This window comes from Xiphias gladius, chromosome 20, assembly GCF_016859285.1.
Source record: "Xiphias gladius isolate SHS-SW01 ecotype Sanya breed wild chromosome 20, ASM1685928v1, whole genome shotgun sequence".
Lineage (NCBI taxonomy): Eukaryota > Metazoa > Chordata > Actinopteri > Istiophoriformes > Xiphiidae > Xiphias > Xiphias gladius.
Window position 1 is genome coordinate 24,833,229 of NC_053419.1, and position 15,186 is coordinate 24,848,414.

The 15,186-nt window shown below is 39.8% G+C and overlaps 1 protein-coding gene across 1 annotated transcript in view; it reads left to right on the forward strand.

Annotated features, from left to right (window-relative positions):
• The first annotated feature begins 707 nt into the window (after nucleotides 1–707).
• The window catches only part of xpo7 (exportin 7), a 33,041-nt gene continuing 18,562 nt past the window's right edge, over nucleotides 708–15,186 (forward strand). Inside the window, exons 1-8 of the mRNA XM_040157194.1 lie at nucleotides 708–794; nucleotides 9,181–9,327; nucleotides 10,049–10,142; nucleotides 11,173–11,339; nucleotides 11,457–11,522; nucleotides 11,614–11,718; nucleotides 12,400–12,565; nucleotides 13,228–13,301. Coding sequence (XP_040013128.1) covers nucleotides 762–794; nucleotides 9,181–9,327; nucleotides 10,049–10,142; nucleotides 11,173–11,339; nucleotides 11,457–11,522; nucleotides 11,614–11,718; nucleotides 12,400–12,565; nucleotides 13,228–13,301 — 852 coding nt within the window. The 5' untranslated portion in view covers nucleotides 708–761. The remainder of the gene's footprint in view (nucleotides 795–9,180; nucleotides 9,328–10,048; nucleotides 10,143–11,172; nucleotides 11,340–11,456; nucleotides 11,523–11,613; nucleotides 11,719–12,399; nucleotides 12,566–13,227; nucleotides 13,302–15,186) is intronic.

Consider the following 15,186-nt stretch of genomic DNA (forward strand, 5'->3'; position numbering starts at 1 on the left):
AACACTCATAACACAAAGAGATCCAACTTATCGTGGTGTTGAGACAGAGAAAAGTGGCAAATTCTCACATTTAAGACGTTGGAACCATCAAATGTTTGGTATTTTTGTGCGAACGATGACTTTAAACCCAGTCGGTTGTAACATAGAGGTAGAATAATAAAAGTTTCCATATGGAATCCATATGGATACAAAACAGATGGTCCCCATTATTAAAAGAGAAAACTCAGGATTAGACCCCACTATCACTCTCTGACTGACTTGTCTAAGTTATTACACTTTTCTGATGCTGCTGAAGGTTTGTTTCCATGAGTAATGTTGATAATCACAATAGTAAACTGATCATATTTCAAATGTTATTGTTTGAAAGGCTCTAATATTGTTTTTGAGTATTCAGCCTACAGTAAGAGCTTACTTGTAATCCTAATAAAGTAAAATTTCAAAATTGCAGGTAAAAACAAACATTTTATTTTTTTTATCTGTTTTTTGGGGGGGTGGGCTCCCCATGTTGGGGCCCTGGGTACTTTTTGTCCCTCACTACTACGGCCCTGTTGGAGGGGAAGTATCATATATATATATTAGAAGCTTATTGTGTGTTTTTGTTTTCCATGTCAAATCTAAATAAGAAAAGTAACTGGCAGCTTGGTTCCATCAAGTCTTGTGTTTATCTGAGGGCTGAAATGAATGGGGAGCTCGGCCAGGCTCTGCCGGGTGGGGGCGCTGTTGTCACTCTCCATACCCATAAGCGGGGGAGTGAGAGGTGCATGAAATGGAGAAAAATGGCGGATCATGTGCAGGTAAGCAGAGGTTTCATGTTTTTGTAACCGACAGTTTCTCCGGGAGCGTGAAAATAAGTCCGAGCGCGGATTTGGGTGCTGTGTTCCCGGCACCGAGGTTGTGCGCGGCCGCTGCGTGCAGGAGGCGGCCGCGCTGGTGCTGTCCGGCGGTAAAAGAAAGGATGTGGCCGCCTGTGTTGACTTGTGGCCTGCTGTCATTGCTCAGGCTGGCTGGATGTAGGGTTAGCTTGTGTTAGCTGCGAGGGGGGATTTCAGGCTGGAAAACGAAGAAGAGAAGCCACGGAGCCCGTGGGTCAAAGCCTGCAGGATTCCCGGTGTTTGTACCAGTTAAACGCCCAACACCAGCGGAATAACGGCGCGAGTTATCGACGTATTTTAGTGAAGTAAACAATAAAACACAATTGGGCTGGCCGCGGCAGGATAGCTGTCAGGCTAATACGAACATGTTAGCTGTCAGTTTGGCGCCAGTGTGTACCACCGTGTGAACACCCATCATGTCATAAACTCACGCCGTGAATTATTCTCCTGCGCCTTTTACCCAAAACTTAAAATATTTACTCGTCTCCCCGCTGGGCTAGAGGTACCTGACCCTTTAGCAGGCTAGGCTAACGTTAGCTTCAGCCCAGACGTCAACTTCTCCCGCCCGAGCCCGTTTGAAAACATTATTCGGTTTGTTGGACTTTTTGTCCGTAAATCGGGCTTCGTGCCCCGCGGCTGCTGTCCCACGGCTGCCGGCGATGGTAAACACTGAGCGGAGGGCACCGAGGATTTTACACCGGGGTTGTTTATGTGCGTAACCAAGCAGTGCTGTTTTGTTTAGCTAGCCTGCCCGAAGCTAGCTGCTCCGACACATGTTTGGGAATAACGAGGAGGAGGAGGAGGAGGAGGAGGAGGTGCAGTGGTTGAAGTTTAACTGCAACATTTCTCCTCACCGCTTTCATTTCTCTCTGCCGGTCCTTCAAATGTCCTAGGAGAGGAAAGACTCGGCTGTTTCAGTTACAGAAATAACTCCATGTTATTGTTGTATTAGGCGCCTGTGCTGTGCTGTAGCTCAGCAGGGGAATATTACGACCAGTATCTTCACTTTGACCGCCACAACACCCCAAATCAAGCAGTTTAGATGGTAGTTAAATACATAAGATAGTTGACAATAGTCAGCGGTGAACATGAGCAGCTTCAGCCTCCATGCTGGAAGCAGAAAGCAGCCAGGCTGGGCTGTGCTGTGCAGCATGGAGGAGCTGCATCACTGACAGTTTCTTTGGAAGTTGTCCAGACGAGCTTTATTATATTTTTACAGTGGTTTGTCACATGGGTTCCAAAGGAAGGATCGAGATCTGATATGTTCTTGAGTTAGGTCATAATTTCCACCCAAGTTTTGGCTTTTCTAGCTTTTTTTTTTTTTTAAATCTATTAAAACATTATAGCATCCCACAGTGAGAGATGTCCCCAGCTATTCTGTCATGTTTATGGCTGCAACTAAGGATTATTTTCTGTATTGATTCACCTGTTTTCTCTATGAATCAGTAAATTGTTTGGTCTATAAAATGTCCGAAATCATACATTCCAAGACTCCAAGGTTCCGTTTTCAGATGTCTAAATCGATTTAGTTTACGATTATCAGAATAGTTGTAGATTAATTTTCTGTCAATCAATTAATCGATTAATCAACTTAATAGTTTCAGTTCTGTGAAAGATATTTTTGAATAAGGTCACGGGTTTACAATCTTTTTCATCTTCAGGAAATCTAACCTAAACTATCCCCAGTGGGTGCCTCCTAATGTATTATTATTACTATATTATATAAATAAATACCTGTTGATGTATGAAAAACCCAGAAAGTGGTTTCACAACATTTATCTCTATTCTGAAGACACCCATGAAACACTCATCTGAACATTTAGAAGCACGTTGGAAAGACATACTGTGTATCACTTCTGGTTACTATGGATCAGGAATTAGACTTGCATCTTGAGAAATGGGTTAAAAAGCTTTTGTATAATTCAACAAACTGAATATTCTTTCATTCAGATGGTTAAAAAAGCTTTAAGGATTTTGGAAATAACTTTAGAAAAGTGTTAAGTGTTGTTAAACAAACTTCTGTGTTTGAGGACTTGCTGCTTTTCTCTATTTTCTATCAGATATGTTTAAGCTCCTATATTAATTATTTTATATCTCTCTTTGAAACACAGTAAAGTGAAAATCTTTGGTTTTTAGAGTATTTTTGGAATGTTCTGGACATTTGAAGACATCACGTGCGAATCTAGGAAATTGTGATAGGAACTTTTTTATTTATTTATTTTCCCACTTTCTTTCTAACCTTTATACAGATGAAACCATAAATTGATTAACTGAAATTAATCATCAGATCATGAAGATGATTATAGGAAGCAGGCAGTGCAAGGTTTGTACAAGGAGTTAAATTAATAAGTTACTTTGTGTGTGTGTGTTTGTGTGTGTGTGTGTGTGTGTGTGCGGGTGGTTATGTAGAATATGTGCAAGTAAGGTTTAGATTGAGTCATATCTATGGAGTGAGGTTGTTATTGTATGGAGCTGTCAATATGTAACTCACACTGTCAGATGTGGTTGATAAATGTTTAAGGCCCCAGTGCAGAGACAAGACGGAGGTCTGTTATACTCATCCTGGTCTTAGATATGTGTCTGCCTAACACATTGAATATTGGAGTTCACAGGATTATGCATTAATGTGCCTGTTGGTAAGGCGGTCGTGATTTCATAAGTAATAAGAAGTAATTATTTGTTTTATACTATGAAGGTAGGACCTCTAAAATATGTGCCTGCACTGATTCCAGAAAGAAATGTAATTAAGTTCCTGTTAAACCTAAAGTAAATGTTGCTGGCAATATTTTATGACAGTTCAGTTTAGTGCTACATAGGGCTTCAACTAACAGATATTTTTAATATCGACTGATAACTTTTTTATTATATTATTGGCAGCCAAGTACGTGATCAGTTTTTATAACCTTTTATCAGGTTATATAAATCAGGTTATCTGCAGTTATTAATACATTGTGAGTTCTTACACACAGGTTTTGCACTTCCCTCATAGTCCCAACATGTCAAAAAAACTTAGATTTTTTTGGAGGTGTGAGTCAGCTGAAGACTTTTTAATTGAGACATTAGCAGTGCACTAACGCTTGGGGAAAAGATGTGAATAAGGAAGAAGGCAGAAATATAACTTTGTGATGGGAAATAATGTGTTTTGTTAGAATTCAATGTATATTAATATCTTGGTTTTCACAGTAGGGCTACAGCAGTTAATTATGTTCATTATTAGTTCATCTGGAGAATATTTTCTCAATGAATTAATAAATCAATGTGTCTATAAAATGAAGAAAATAGTTTAAAGTTCCCATTACAATTTCCTAAAGCCCAAGTTGACATCTTCAACTGTCTTGTTTTATTCAACCAACGGTCAAAAACCCAAAAATATTCAGCTTCCCATCACATTAGACAAAGAAAAGAAAAGGTGACTTAAAACAAGCCACCTGAAAACGGTACTGTGGATTCTTAGAAAATTATACAGGGTTGTCTTCATATTAATTTCTGACAGTTTATAGACTAAACAATTAATCGATTACTCAAGAAAATAACCAAAAGACTAATCGGTAATGAAAATAGTCTCGAGTTGCAGACCTAGTGCAGTTTCTGTCCTCAAGCACTTATAACAACAATTCTGTGCTTTTGCAAAGAAAAGTGAAGAAACAAACCAGAACTGCAGTGATTAGTGGATTAATTGATTAGTTGATCAACAGAAAATTGATCGGCAACTACTTTGACCATTGAGTAATTGTCATATTTCAAGCAAAATTGCTAAAAATTCCAGTTTCTCAAAGGGAAGAATTTGTTGCTTTTCCTTCTCTTACATTATAGTAAACAGAATATATTTGTTTTGGACTGTTGGTGGGATGAAACAAGACATCTGAAGTAGAGCTGCAGCGATTAGTCAGTTAATCCATTAGTTGATGAACTGTTTTGATAATCACTAACTGGCCTAAGACACTTATGGAGCAAAAATGCCAAAACCTTGCTGTTTTCAGCCTCTCAAGTTGTTGTCATTATGAACAATATGAATATCTCTGGGTTTGGGGCTGTTGGTCAGACAAAACAACATTTGAAGACGTTATCTGGTATCTTGTAGTTGAGGTGGACTCACGACAGTTAGATCGTTTCCTACTCTCATTCCTTTGGTTTAACTCGGTTCCATACTTCCTCTCTCGCTGCTTTAAAACATGAGGACGTTGTGTGCAGTTTGATGAAGTGGCATATTTCAGGGTATGGAAGTTTAAAATGTTGAGTTATCTCCTGTTGCTTTCTGAAGCCACCTCCCACGTGTGTAGCAGAGCTTCAATTCGTGTGGAGCGTGTGTTAGCGAGACGAGCAAACCTGCTGCTCATTTGTAACGCACTGAGGGAAGTTGTAAAACCAGCTCCTCGGACACCAGTTTAAACGCTTCATGTATCATTTCACGCGATAATTCACAGATCCTCAGCAGGCTGAGTTCCTCTGTTAACAGAACTCAGTCACTTGCAGTCTTTTTAATCAAGTCATTATTCCCATGATAAAATGTTGGGTCTCTGAAGCCAGTTAAATCTCTCATTTCGGTTTTATATTTACTTGCACAAACTGTGTGGTGCCTCTGCGGTAGGGCCTGGCATTAAGGCCAAAACATATTAATTAATTGATTAATTAATTAATTTAAAGCAAAATGCACTTGGAAACATGACTGAAACTTCATAGTCTTTATGATTTCATCTGCAAGACAGTTAGAATGATAAAGAGCTGCACCAACTGCACAGCTGTCTTCATTATGCATATTGAAAACAAAACAGGTTATCCCACACAGAAGAGCACACACATCCAGTTTAATAATCAAGCACAAACCGAGAGTACAGATGAGTGTGCAGTCTTTTTTCCTTCTGTTTCTCGTGTAGATGCAGCCGTTAAATTCAATAAGAGAAAGCCAGAGCAGCGAGCCACCCGGGGTCACGACAGTCCCATGAACCACAGCGGGTCCGCGTATAGTGTAACTATTCACATCCCTGTTTACAGGACTGTTGTGACTGAAGACACCATGTCGTGCTAAAACAAAAATTTGAATTAGACAAACTAATTCAACATATCGCCAAGCCCTGGTCACAGGTGCATGAATTTTAGTCTGAGTAGATCATAATTATGCTTGGAGTGTAATGACCGTACATTTTTAACTGTCATTAAGGTGTTAATTAAGGAATTTAGGGTTGCAACTAATGGTTATTTTGATTATTGATTAATCTGACCAACAGTCCAGAACTCAAAGATATTCAGTTTACTAACATAGCAGACTATGAAAACTGCAAATACTCACATTTGAAAGGCTGGAACCAGTGAATCTAAGCTATTTTTTATTTTAGAAAAAATGGCTTCAATGATAAACTGAGTAATAAAATAGTTGCCCATAATTTTGTGTTGATCAACTATAATATTAACTGTTTCTAAAGCACTTTGTTAATACAGCGCTGGAAAACCAGCAGGATTAAATATCAAATGAGTGCATTGCTTTCCCCCCAAAGATAAAAGTTTAATTGTGTAGCAGGTCTTTATCAGTCAAATACAGTCAAGGTTTTACACTTTGTTGAAGCAATATTTACAGAGTTTCCGTTGAGCGTTTACATTGTTGTCAGTGGTGTCAGATTTAGCCAAACCAGAGAGTGTATGAAATATTGATGTTGGCACATTGTTTCTCATTAACAGTTCTCTCTCCATCATGTTGGTTGGCCAGTCTGCTTGATTAATAATAATAAATAACTACAATATCATCTCATCCTTTTTGGTTCTAGTTCAGTGAGAGTCTCATCACTGGAGACAAATCACCCCCCAGCCTACAGAAAACTGTCACTGGTGCATCACCTGTGTGATAAAAGCTGAATCCACACAATACTGTAAATATGCCTGTAAAATAGGAGCAGAAGTCAAAAACTATGAACCAGAAAACATCTGTCTGGCTGCACACGTACAGAACAAAAATAGAACTGGTTTAATTTAAAATTAGAGACCAAGAACCATCTGTCGGCTGGCAGACAATGACTTGGGAGCAGGAACTCAGGACAGAAACAGTTTCCCAGAAACTGAGAGTGATGTGAGCAGTGGATCTAGCTCAGTATTTTCCCAACATCCACTCGGTTTTGCCATTTTATGGCATTAAACCTGCCACAAACCATGATAAGAATTTGTGTTAATCTGTTCACAAAATTTGGATGTAATCTTGAGCAGCCCTAGATTTTGTTTGTTCCCAACAATTTGGAAAATCATACCGATGACTTACCTGACAAGACATTTTACACATCACGCAAAAACTAGAGTTGAGATTAATCGAGCTCAATCTGTCGCACAGCCTCATTTAATCCCGGTGCTTTCTCCCTGCTGTATTGAACACATTATTTACGTAATATGCTTAAAAACCTAACATGTACGTTTTTTTGAAGGTACCCGTCGCCTGTAAGCAGTTTATACACTTCAGTCCATGATGCAACCAACACTTTTTTGTCTTTAATTGCCTGTTGATATCTTGACACAACCTTTATTTATTTATTCATTTTAAATCAATTTCCACTGGCTCATACACACTCTGTGCCTGGCCAACGCTGGGGTAAAGGGCAGCAAATGTTAAGAAAGCAGAGGTCAGACTTTATGATCATATAAATATATTTCGGTCCAATGTGTCCGCAGTCTACCGTGATGAAATTTTAACCACAGTATCACATCACCACCCATCCCTACTGTCAGCCCACCCCACTGCTCTGCCCGTATATATGTTTTTATAACTTGCTCTAATGCAACTCTTAGAGCGTGAATTATAAACTAAAGTATTGAGTGCGGCTTCATCTGGTGCAGCAGATGGCACATAGGCAGACAGGGTTTGGTGCTGAACTCTTATCTGAGGCTAGCAGAGTTTCACCTTCCCCAATCCCCCATTCCCCTTAAATCCAGACCTCCACAGCTCCCACAACCTCTAATCTTGTTCTGTAACCGGGTGGCCCCACCATTTTTGAATTTATGTATCAGTAACTGGCATCTCATGTGACTGCATGACTCCGCACTTTTCCTGTGTGCCACGTGAAATGAACTTGATATCATTATCATGTAGGAGTGAACGTCTGTTCTACTGAAATATTTGTATTGATCGTTAGGTAAGAAAACCGTTGCCCCCTCCGACCAGTCTGCTCCAAATGTGCATTTTTATAACGGTATTTGTAAGCGGTAACATCACATTTTATATGGAGGTGGGTAATTATTTGGAGAAACACAAACAGTTAAGACTTCAATTTTGATTTCAAAGTAGTGCAAAGTAGAGTTGCATGGTTTGAGCTGCTAAAAGTTAGAAAGGAGTGAAAAATGTCCCATTATTGATGCAAATATGTAATTTTAAAAATTTCATAAAAAAGTGATAATGTACTAACCTGTCTATAGTGTAATAACAAATAATGAGACTAATTTAATAAGTTTTGCATATATATTATGATTTCAGCTGCATATACTGAGGTAGCTGCAAAAATCTCAAAGACGGATGAGAGTCTGACTGTTAATTATTTTTTATTATTGATTAATATGGTGATTATTTCCTTGACTAATCAATAAATTGTTGGGTTTATAAAATGTCATAAGATGGTGAATATGACCTCACATTTCCCAGCGACCCGGGTGAAAAACCCAAAGATATACAATTTACGGTGATAAAAAAGAGGAGAAATGCAGAAAATGTCCATGTTAAAGAAGCTGTAAACAACAAACTTTCAGCATTTGTGCTTTTAAAAAGACTTAAGCAATTCATTGACTGTCGGAACCGTGCAGATTAATAATCTGCTAATTGATTAATTGTATCCGAAAACTATTAACCCTGTTACCTCACTATCTGCCCCAGATGCAATTAGGCTAGGACTGCAACTAACAATTATTTTCTGTATTGATTATCTGGCAGATATTTTGTGGATTAGTCGTTAAGTCTATTAAAATGTCAGAAAATACATTAATCAAAGTTGTAACCCCAATTTTTAACATTTTTGCTTGAAAATGGACTGACGTGATTATTCAAATATGAAAACATTTGCAATTATTATTCTTCCGATTGACTGAATCTGCTGTGGTTTGTTGAAATGAAGTTACACTGCAACATCCACCCCTACAAGTACATTGTCAACCTGTAGGTAAAAGGATTGTACTTGTTTATCTGTCGATCTCTTTTTGTGTGTATGTGTAAAGAACATGATGTGCTCTGTTTTTTTTTTTATTTCTTGTTGTAAAATCATGAAAGTTCTGAGTGTCTGTGTGTCACACGAGTCTGCTGGTTACTGATAACCCCTGTGTCTTCCATGTCTCTGTGTTTATCTAGGGCCTTGCCCAGCTGGAGATCCTGTGTAAGCAGCTGTATGAGACTACCGACACCGCCGTCCGACACCAGGCAGAGAAAGCTCTGGTTGAGTTCACCAACAGCCCTGACTGTCTCAGCAAATGTCAGCTACTGCTGGAGAGAGGCAGTGTGAGTAGTCTCAGATAAATCCGTCAGTCACAGCGTTTGACCTGCAACAGCTGCGGCGGAAAAAGAACTCAGATGATTTAGTGGAGTTAAAGCAGGAATACCACACTATTAAAAATCTGCCATTATAAGGAATAATGGCGTATTCAATATTTTACTGTAAAAGTACAGTTTAAAAAAAAAAAAGGTAAAGTAAAAGTACAAAGTAGGCCCCAAAATGGCCCCTGTCACAATGTGTATTATATTACTGGATTATTATTACTGATGCATTCCTGTGCATCATATTTTATAAACTGATCACATTTTTTGTTTTGTTCTATAACATCTTAATCTGCAAAGTTGTTAGTAACCAGTAACTATATGGACGAGTGACGACATGAACGCAGATTTATTTATTTATTTATTTATTTATTATTTAATTAATTAAAATAAAAACCCTGCTGATATTAAGGAACTGTGATGATGATCACAGTTAATCGGCACAACTGACCGCTCCTTAATTTGAAGCAACAGGTTTGCTCCCCTTCTCCATCTGACTGTCCTGACATGTGCGCTGTGCAATCCGACAATACCCCATATCTCCATTCTCCTTATGGCTGCTCATCAAAGCTTTGCTCTGCGCACCAACGTCCATAGCCCCTGACTACGTGTTTAAATTGTCTTGATCTAACAATAAGAGACAATATCTAACATGATATGTTCTGATGTTTCTCTCTCGTCACAGTCGTCATATTCTCAGCTGCTCGCGGCCACCTGTTTGTCTAAACTGGTATCTCGAACCAGCAATCCTCTACCCCTCGAACAACGCATCGACATCCGTGAGTATCTCTCCGCCACTGATACGTTAAACCTGCCGAACACTTCGCACCAAACGGCACATGGTACGTTCTTAGACGGCTGAATTAGACACAGCAGTAAACTTACTGCAACTCGAGATGTCTTCTCTAATTTAATAGGGTACATGCCACATTAAATAGCATTTCAATCACATTGGGAGAAGGAACAGCTCAAAAATGAACAGAGATCCTAACACTAGTTTATCTGAAGTTAAGGAAAAGCGTGTTGTTTAGTGGGGAGGTGGATGACACGCCTGGCGAGCCGGCGCATGCTGCTGCAGGCTGGGTTTGGTTGCCATTTTGCCTGGAGAACACACACATTTAATTTCATTTGGAATGAACAGTCAGCCTGTAGGCTTGTACTATGTGTTTGGGAACAGAGTATGGTGTTCTGCTACACAAAGGCCTGTTTGATCAGTTGGGCCTTCACGGGACCTGGTCTGGCTGCACCATGCATTTTTAATGGGTGTATTATATCAAAAGGCCTTCTGAGTCCGTTGGTAAACCGGTTCCCAAAACCTACTAAATGATGGAAAGGTACAGCACAGATTCTCTATCCTAACCAAAAACACATCCTTTACCGTTAGAGTCTTCCATTTCTAATCCACCACCATCATACTATTGAAGTTTCTACCCAAATAGGGCACAAATTTAAACCAAATTTCCAGTAAATGTGAGTGAGTGCCTGTTTCCATTCACTGCTGATATTTCTATTTTTTTCTTCTATTTTCTATTTTTTGTTGGTTTCATTCTTTCAAGTTACTCAGCTTTTTTATGCAAAAGTTGAAAACGTGCATCAAAACAGGTGGTTGGAAAGGCACCTGCTGTTGCTTGCATCTTAGGTTTGTCTCCCATTTGTTTGCCCTGCTGAGCCCGAAATCCACATGGTTTCCATGTATTTGAAGTTTCTAAAAATTGAGACACGGTTGCTAATGAAATCTGTCAAAAAATCTCAGAGAAAGTTCCATACACTGACTCATTAAGTTGTTGTCACTATTTTTGTAATGTGCAGGGAACTATGTGCTGAATTATCTGGCTACGCGGCCGAAGTTAGCAGCATTTGTGACCCAGGCTTTGATCCAGCTCTACGCCAGGATCACCAAACTGGGCTGGTTCGACTGTCAGAAAGATGACTACGTCTTCAGAAACGTCATCGCCGATGTCACGCGCTTTCTACAGGTGAGCGTGTGTGTGTGTTTGATCGTTTGGTAGAAAAACCTGCAGAAACACCAGGTTTGCGTAAAAGTACATGCGTCTGTAAGCCTTCTTGCTGAAGTGTAACTGGTGTGTTTACAGGATAGCGTCGAACACTGCATCATTGGGGTGACCATTCTGTCCCAGCTGACGAATGAAATCAATCAGGTACGCCCTTCCCCCTCACTCTCACGTTCATGTTCTTCCCTCTCTGTGTGTGGTGTTGAAAAACGTTTACTATCGTCTGTTTCCTCCGCAGGCTGACACAACACATCCTCTGACCAAACACAGAAAGATAGCATCATCATTCAGAGATTCCTCCCTCTTCGACATTTTCACTCTCTCCTGCAACCTCCTCAAACAGGTACAATATATCAGAGGTATCATGAAAGAAAAAAAAAAAAACAACAATCAAGTTTAGGTAAGATGTTTTTGACAATTTAATCATTACATGAAGCAGAATCTGCCTGTGTCAAAACTTTTCTTTAATGGTTTTCTGGGGTTTTTTGTGTTTGTTTGTTTTTAGTTTTTAAACTAAGACAAAGTGAACACACATTAAAATCATATGTAGCTCTTACAAATATAAATATAATAAAAAAAACCACACAGTTAGAGAATACCAAGAAGAATTTAATGACATTTTCCGTTTGAAGGAGCGTCGTATCATATTTGATGATGTGGAGAACAGCTAATACAGCCGCCTGACAAAGTCATGGCACTACATTAGCTGCTTTCATTTTCAGTTTTAAAATAATCCCCTCAGCAAACCTTTTAAGAGCCTAATTGTTCACAGCGGGTGACCTGCAGCCACAATCTGCGGACGGTCAGTTTATGACACGTGTGACAGTTGGCACAGACTGAGCAAAATCAACAAAGGATCAGAGTTTGATGGCCGGTTACTGACGGCCAGGGCACAAGCTGGAAATGACGTCTCAGGAACATGTTTTCATTAGCTCTCTGCTCCCGACCAGACAGTAAAAAGAGAGAACCACACCACTGCAAGTAACTGAAGCTGAGGAAAGTGTTGTTTTGTGTTTGTTTTCAGGCTTCGGGGAAGAACCTGAACCTGAATGATGAATCTCAACACGGTCTGCTGATGCAGCTGCTCAAACTCAGCTACAATTGCCTCAACTACGACTTTATAGGAACTTCCACAGACGAGTCGTCGGACGACCTCTGCACCGTGCAGATCCCTACATCATGGCGATCAGGTAGCCGCAGTGAATGTGGAGACTTTGTACTCGGGCTGTGAAAGGGGTCCTGAAAAAGTGCCATATATTTTAATCACCTGTGTTAAAACATAATAGCGTAAGGCCTGAATTCAGTTTCAGCTCAGTCACACTAGTCCCCTGGTTTCCCAAAGTGCGAGCTTTAAGGACAGGTCAATGGTTCCACCAGATTTGTTCGTTTCTATCTTTTACTATACTTAATTGCAGGTGTAAACAGGTTCAAATGTTTGTTCTTTGCTTGTAAAGAGCTGTTGCTGTTTAGGCACGCAGCGCACGCAGTTGAGGTGGAAACATTGAAAGCCACAGAGGTGTCAGTTGAAGTGTGTAGAGTGTAGGGCTGAAAGCAGACGAAGTCATTTGAAGAGCAACGTGAGGAATTTCAGTAGAAAGTTGAGCTGTATTTGCAGTGTGTATTTGAGTGCTGAAAGTAGTTGAAAGGTCAGGTGAAGCATGTGAAATTCTGGTTTAAGCCCTGCAGGAAGTTAAATTGTTAGTTTGCAAGCAGCGAAAGTAGTTGACGTGTCATTTGAAGAATAAGAGATGACTGCTGAAATGACAGATGAATTGAAAAAATGGAAACAATGAGGAATTGTGACTGGAAAACTTGTAGTGACAACTTTCTCTATTTTATTTCTCTCCTGCAGCGTTTCTCGATTCCTCCACCCTGCAGCTCTTTTTCAATTTATATCATTCCATCCCTCCATCCCTCTCCCCATTGGTAAGTAGTACGACTTGGTAAGTAATGTCGTGACCTTAGAATTACAAGGTTCCATCAGACATTTCTGCCAAACGTGAGTTACTGATACAGATCTCTCCTTCGAGAAGTTATTAACATTCTTTATAGTTTATTTTTTAAGTTTAATCTATTTTTGTCCCTAGAACTTGAAAAAAAGAAAAGGCTTTGTCTTCTAGCTCATTCTCTCTGACCTTACGAAACCTCATACCTGAGGATTTTATTACAGACATTGTAAATGACACCGTTACAGATGCCAACAAAGTTGTCATTTTCTTTTAACCTTGTGTGAACTTAACATGAGCTATAGGCTTGAAAGATAACTTGCTAATTGTAATAAAACAGCTCGTTCTAATGGTTTTTTTTGGAAAGAAATAATAGGGATTAATATTGTTCTTATGAGTGAAGTTTAGAAATTACTGAAGTTATGGTCAGAGTTTTAATTTGTAGAAATCTGATGGAAAATCAGGTTTTTATGTCTTCACGCCAGAGACGTGTTTTGAGGGTGTCCGTCCGTCCGTCTCCTTCTGGTGAACGCAATATCTCAGGAACGCATCGAGGGAATTTCTCCAAATTTGGCACAAACATTCATTTGAGTCCTTTTCTCATATGAACTGTTGCCCTTTAGCACATGTAACACACAACCGGAGATTGTCCGTGCCCGACGCGTTCTCACCTACCAGAGTAGGAGTGGTAACTGTTTGGTTTAGGCGAGGGCTCTACCCAGCCTGACTGAGCATGCAGGAGGCAAGACATGGCGCAAAAAGTACGCTGCCTCAGCCGTTAATGACAGAAGTTACCGAATCATGTTGGCATCTTCGTGTAAGTGACCCCTCTTCTTCACCTTTTGGATGTTCGTATTCTTCCCATTTCGCACCAGTCGCATGACTGAAACTTCCATGAACACCCTCGCGCGCTCGCCGTGAGTTCTCCGGACAGCTACTCTTTTCACACATGGGCTCAGTCGGACTTCACACAGACATTGACGCAGGGAGCTGGCAGGGTTCAGTCCGTCCAGCTGATTCGGACATTTGCGTTTTCACATACAGCTCCTCCAGTTAATGTCTAGATAAGTTCAGGGTTGCTGTGCGTATCTGAAAACATTAATGGACTCAAGGCTCAACTGATAAGAATTGGGTGGCCAAAGGTCGAGGTCACTGTGACCTCACAAAACACATTACTGGCCGTAACTCAAGAATTCCTACACTGATTATGATCAAATACAGTTAATACATTTTATTAAAATTCCTTCAAAGTCTCCGCTACTGCCAGTTTCTAAATGTTTTCGTAATCCATTGCTTACTCTACCGTGCCCCCAGCTGGGCCTGGGTCTGCAGACATAAACTGATGACAGGGATTACATTCAAAGCTCCGACTCTGGCAACGATATCTCCAAGCGGAAAGAAAGAAAGAGACAAAAAGACAGAGGGACAGCAGCAAACAGAAGACAAATGTAAGACAAAGAGAAAGCATCAGCAGAAATTCATAGAGAAACCTATTTTTCTGTTTCTTTTTTTTTTGCATTGGCTTTTTAGCAAAACTTCACAATCCGTATTGTCAGTCTAAATCTAAGTCTGTGAAAAGTATTTGATTTCACTAAAGGTTTTCATGTCTAAATTAAAGCACGTTGATTGATTATCTGCTCCCAGAGATCCTCTATCCTAACGTCATTCAGTAATTAACACACTGATTTTGTGTATAGAGACAAACGGTCTTTTGTCCTGCCTAAGCTGATGGAACCTGTTTCCAAGAAAAAGAATCAGTTCTCAGTAGGAGGGGTTCTATCTGCAAAACACTCTTCTAAAAAACACATTTATAAATGCAGTAGGCTTCTGATATCACATACTTAGAGTGACTTTCGGATGCCTGT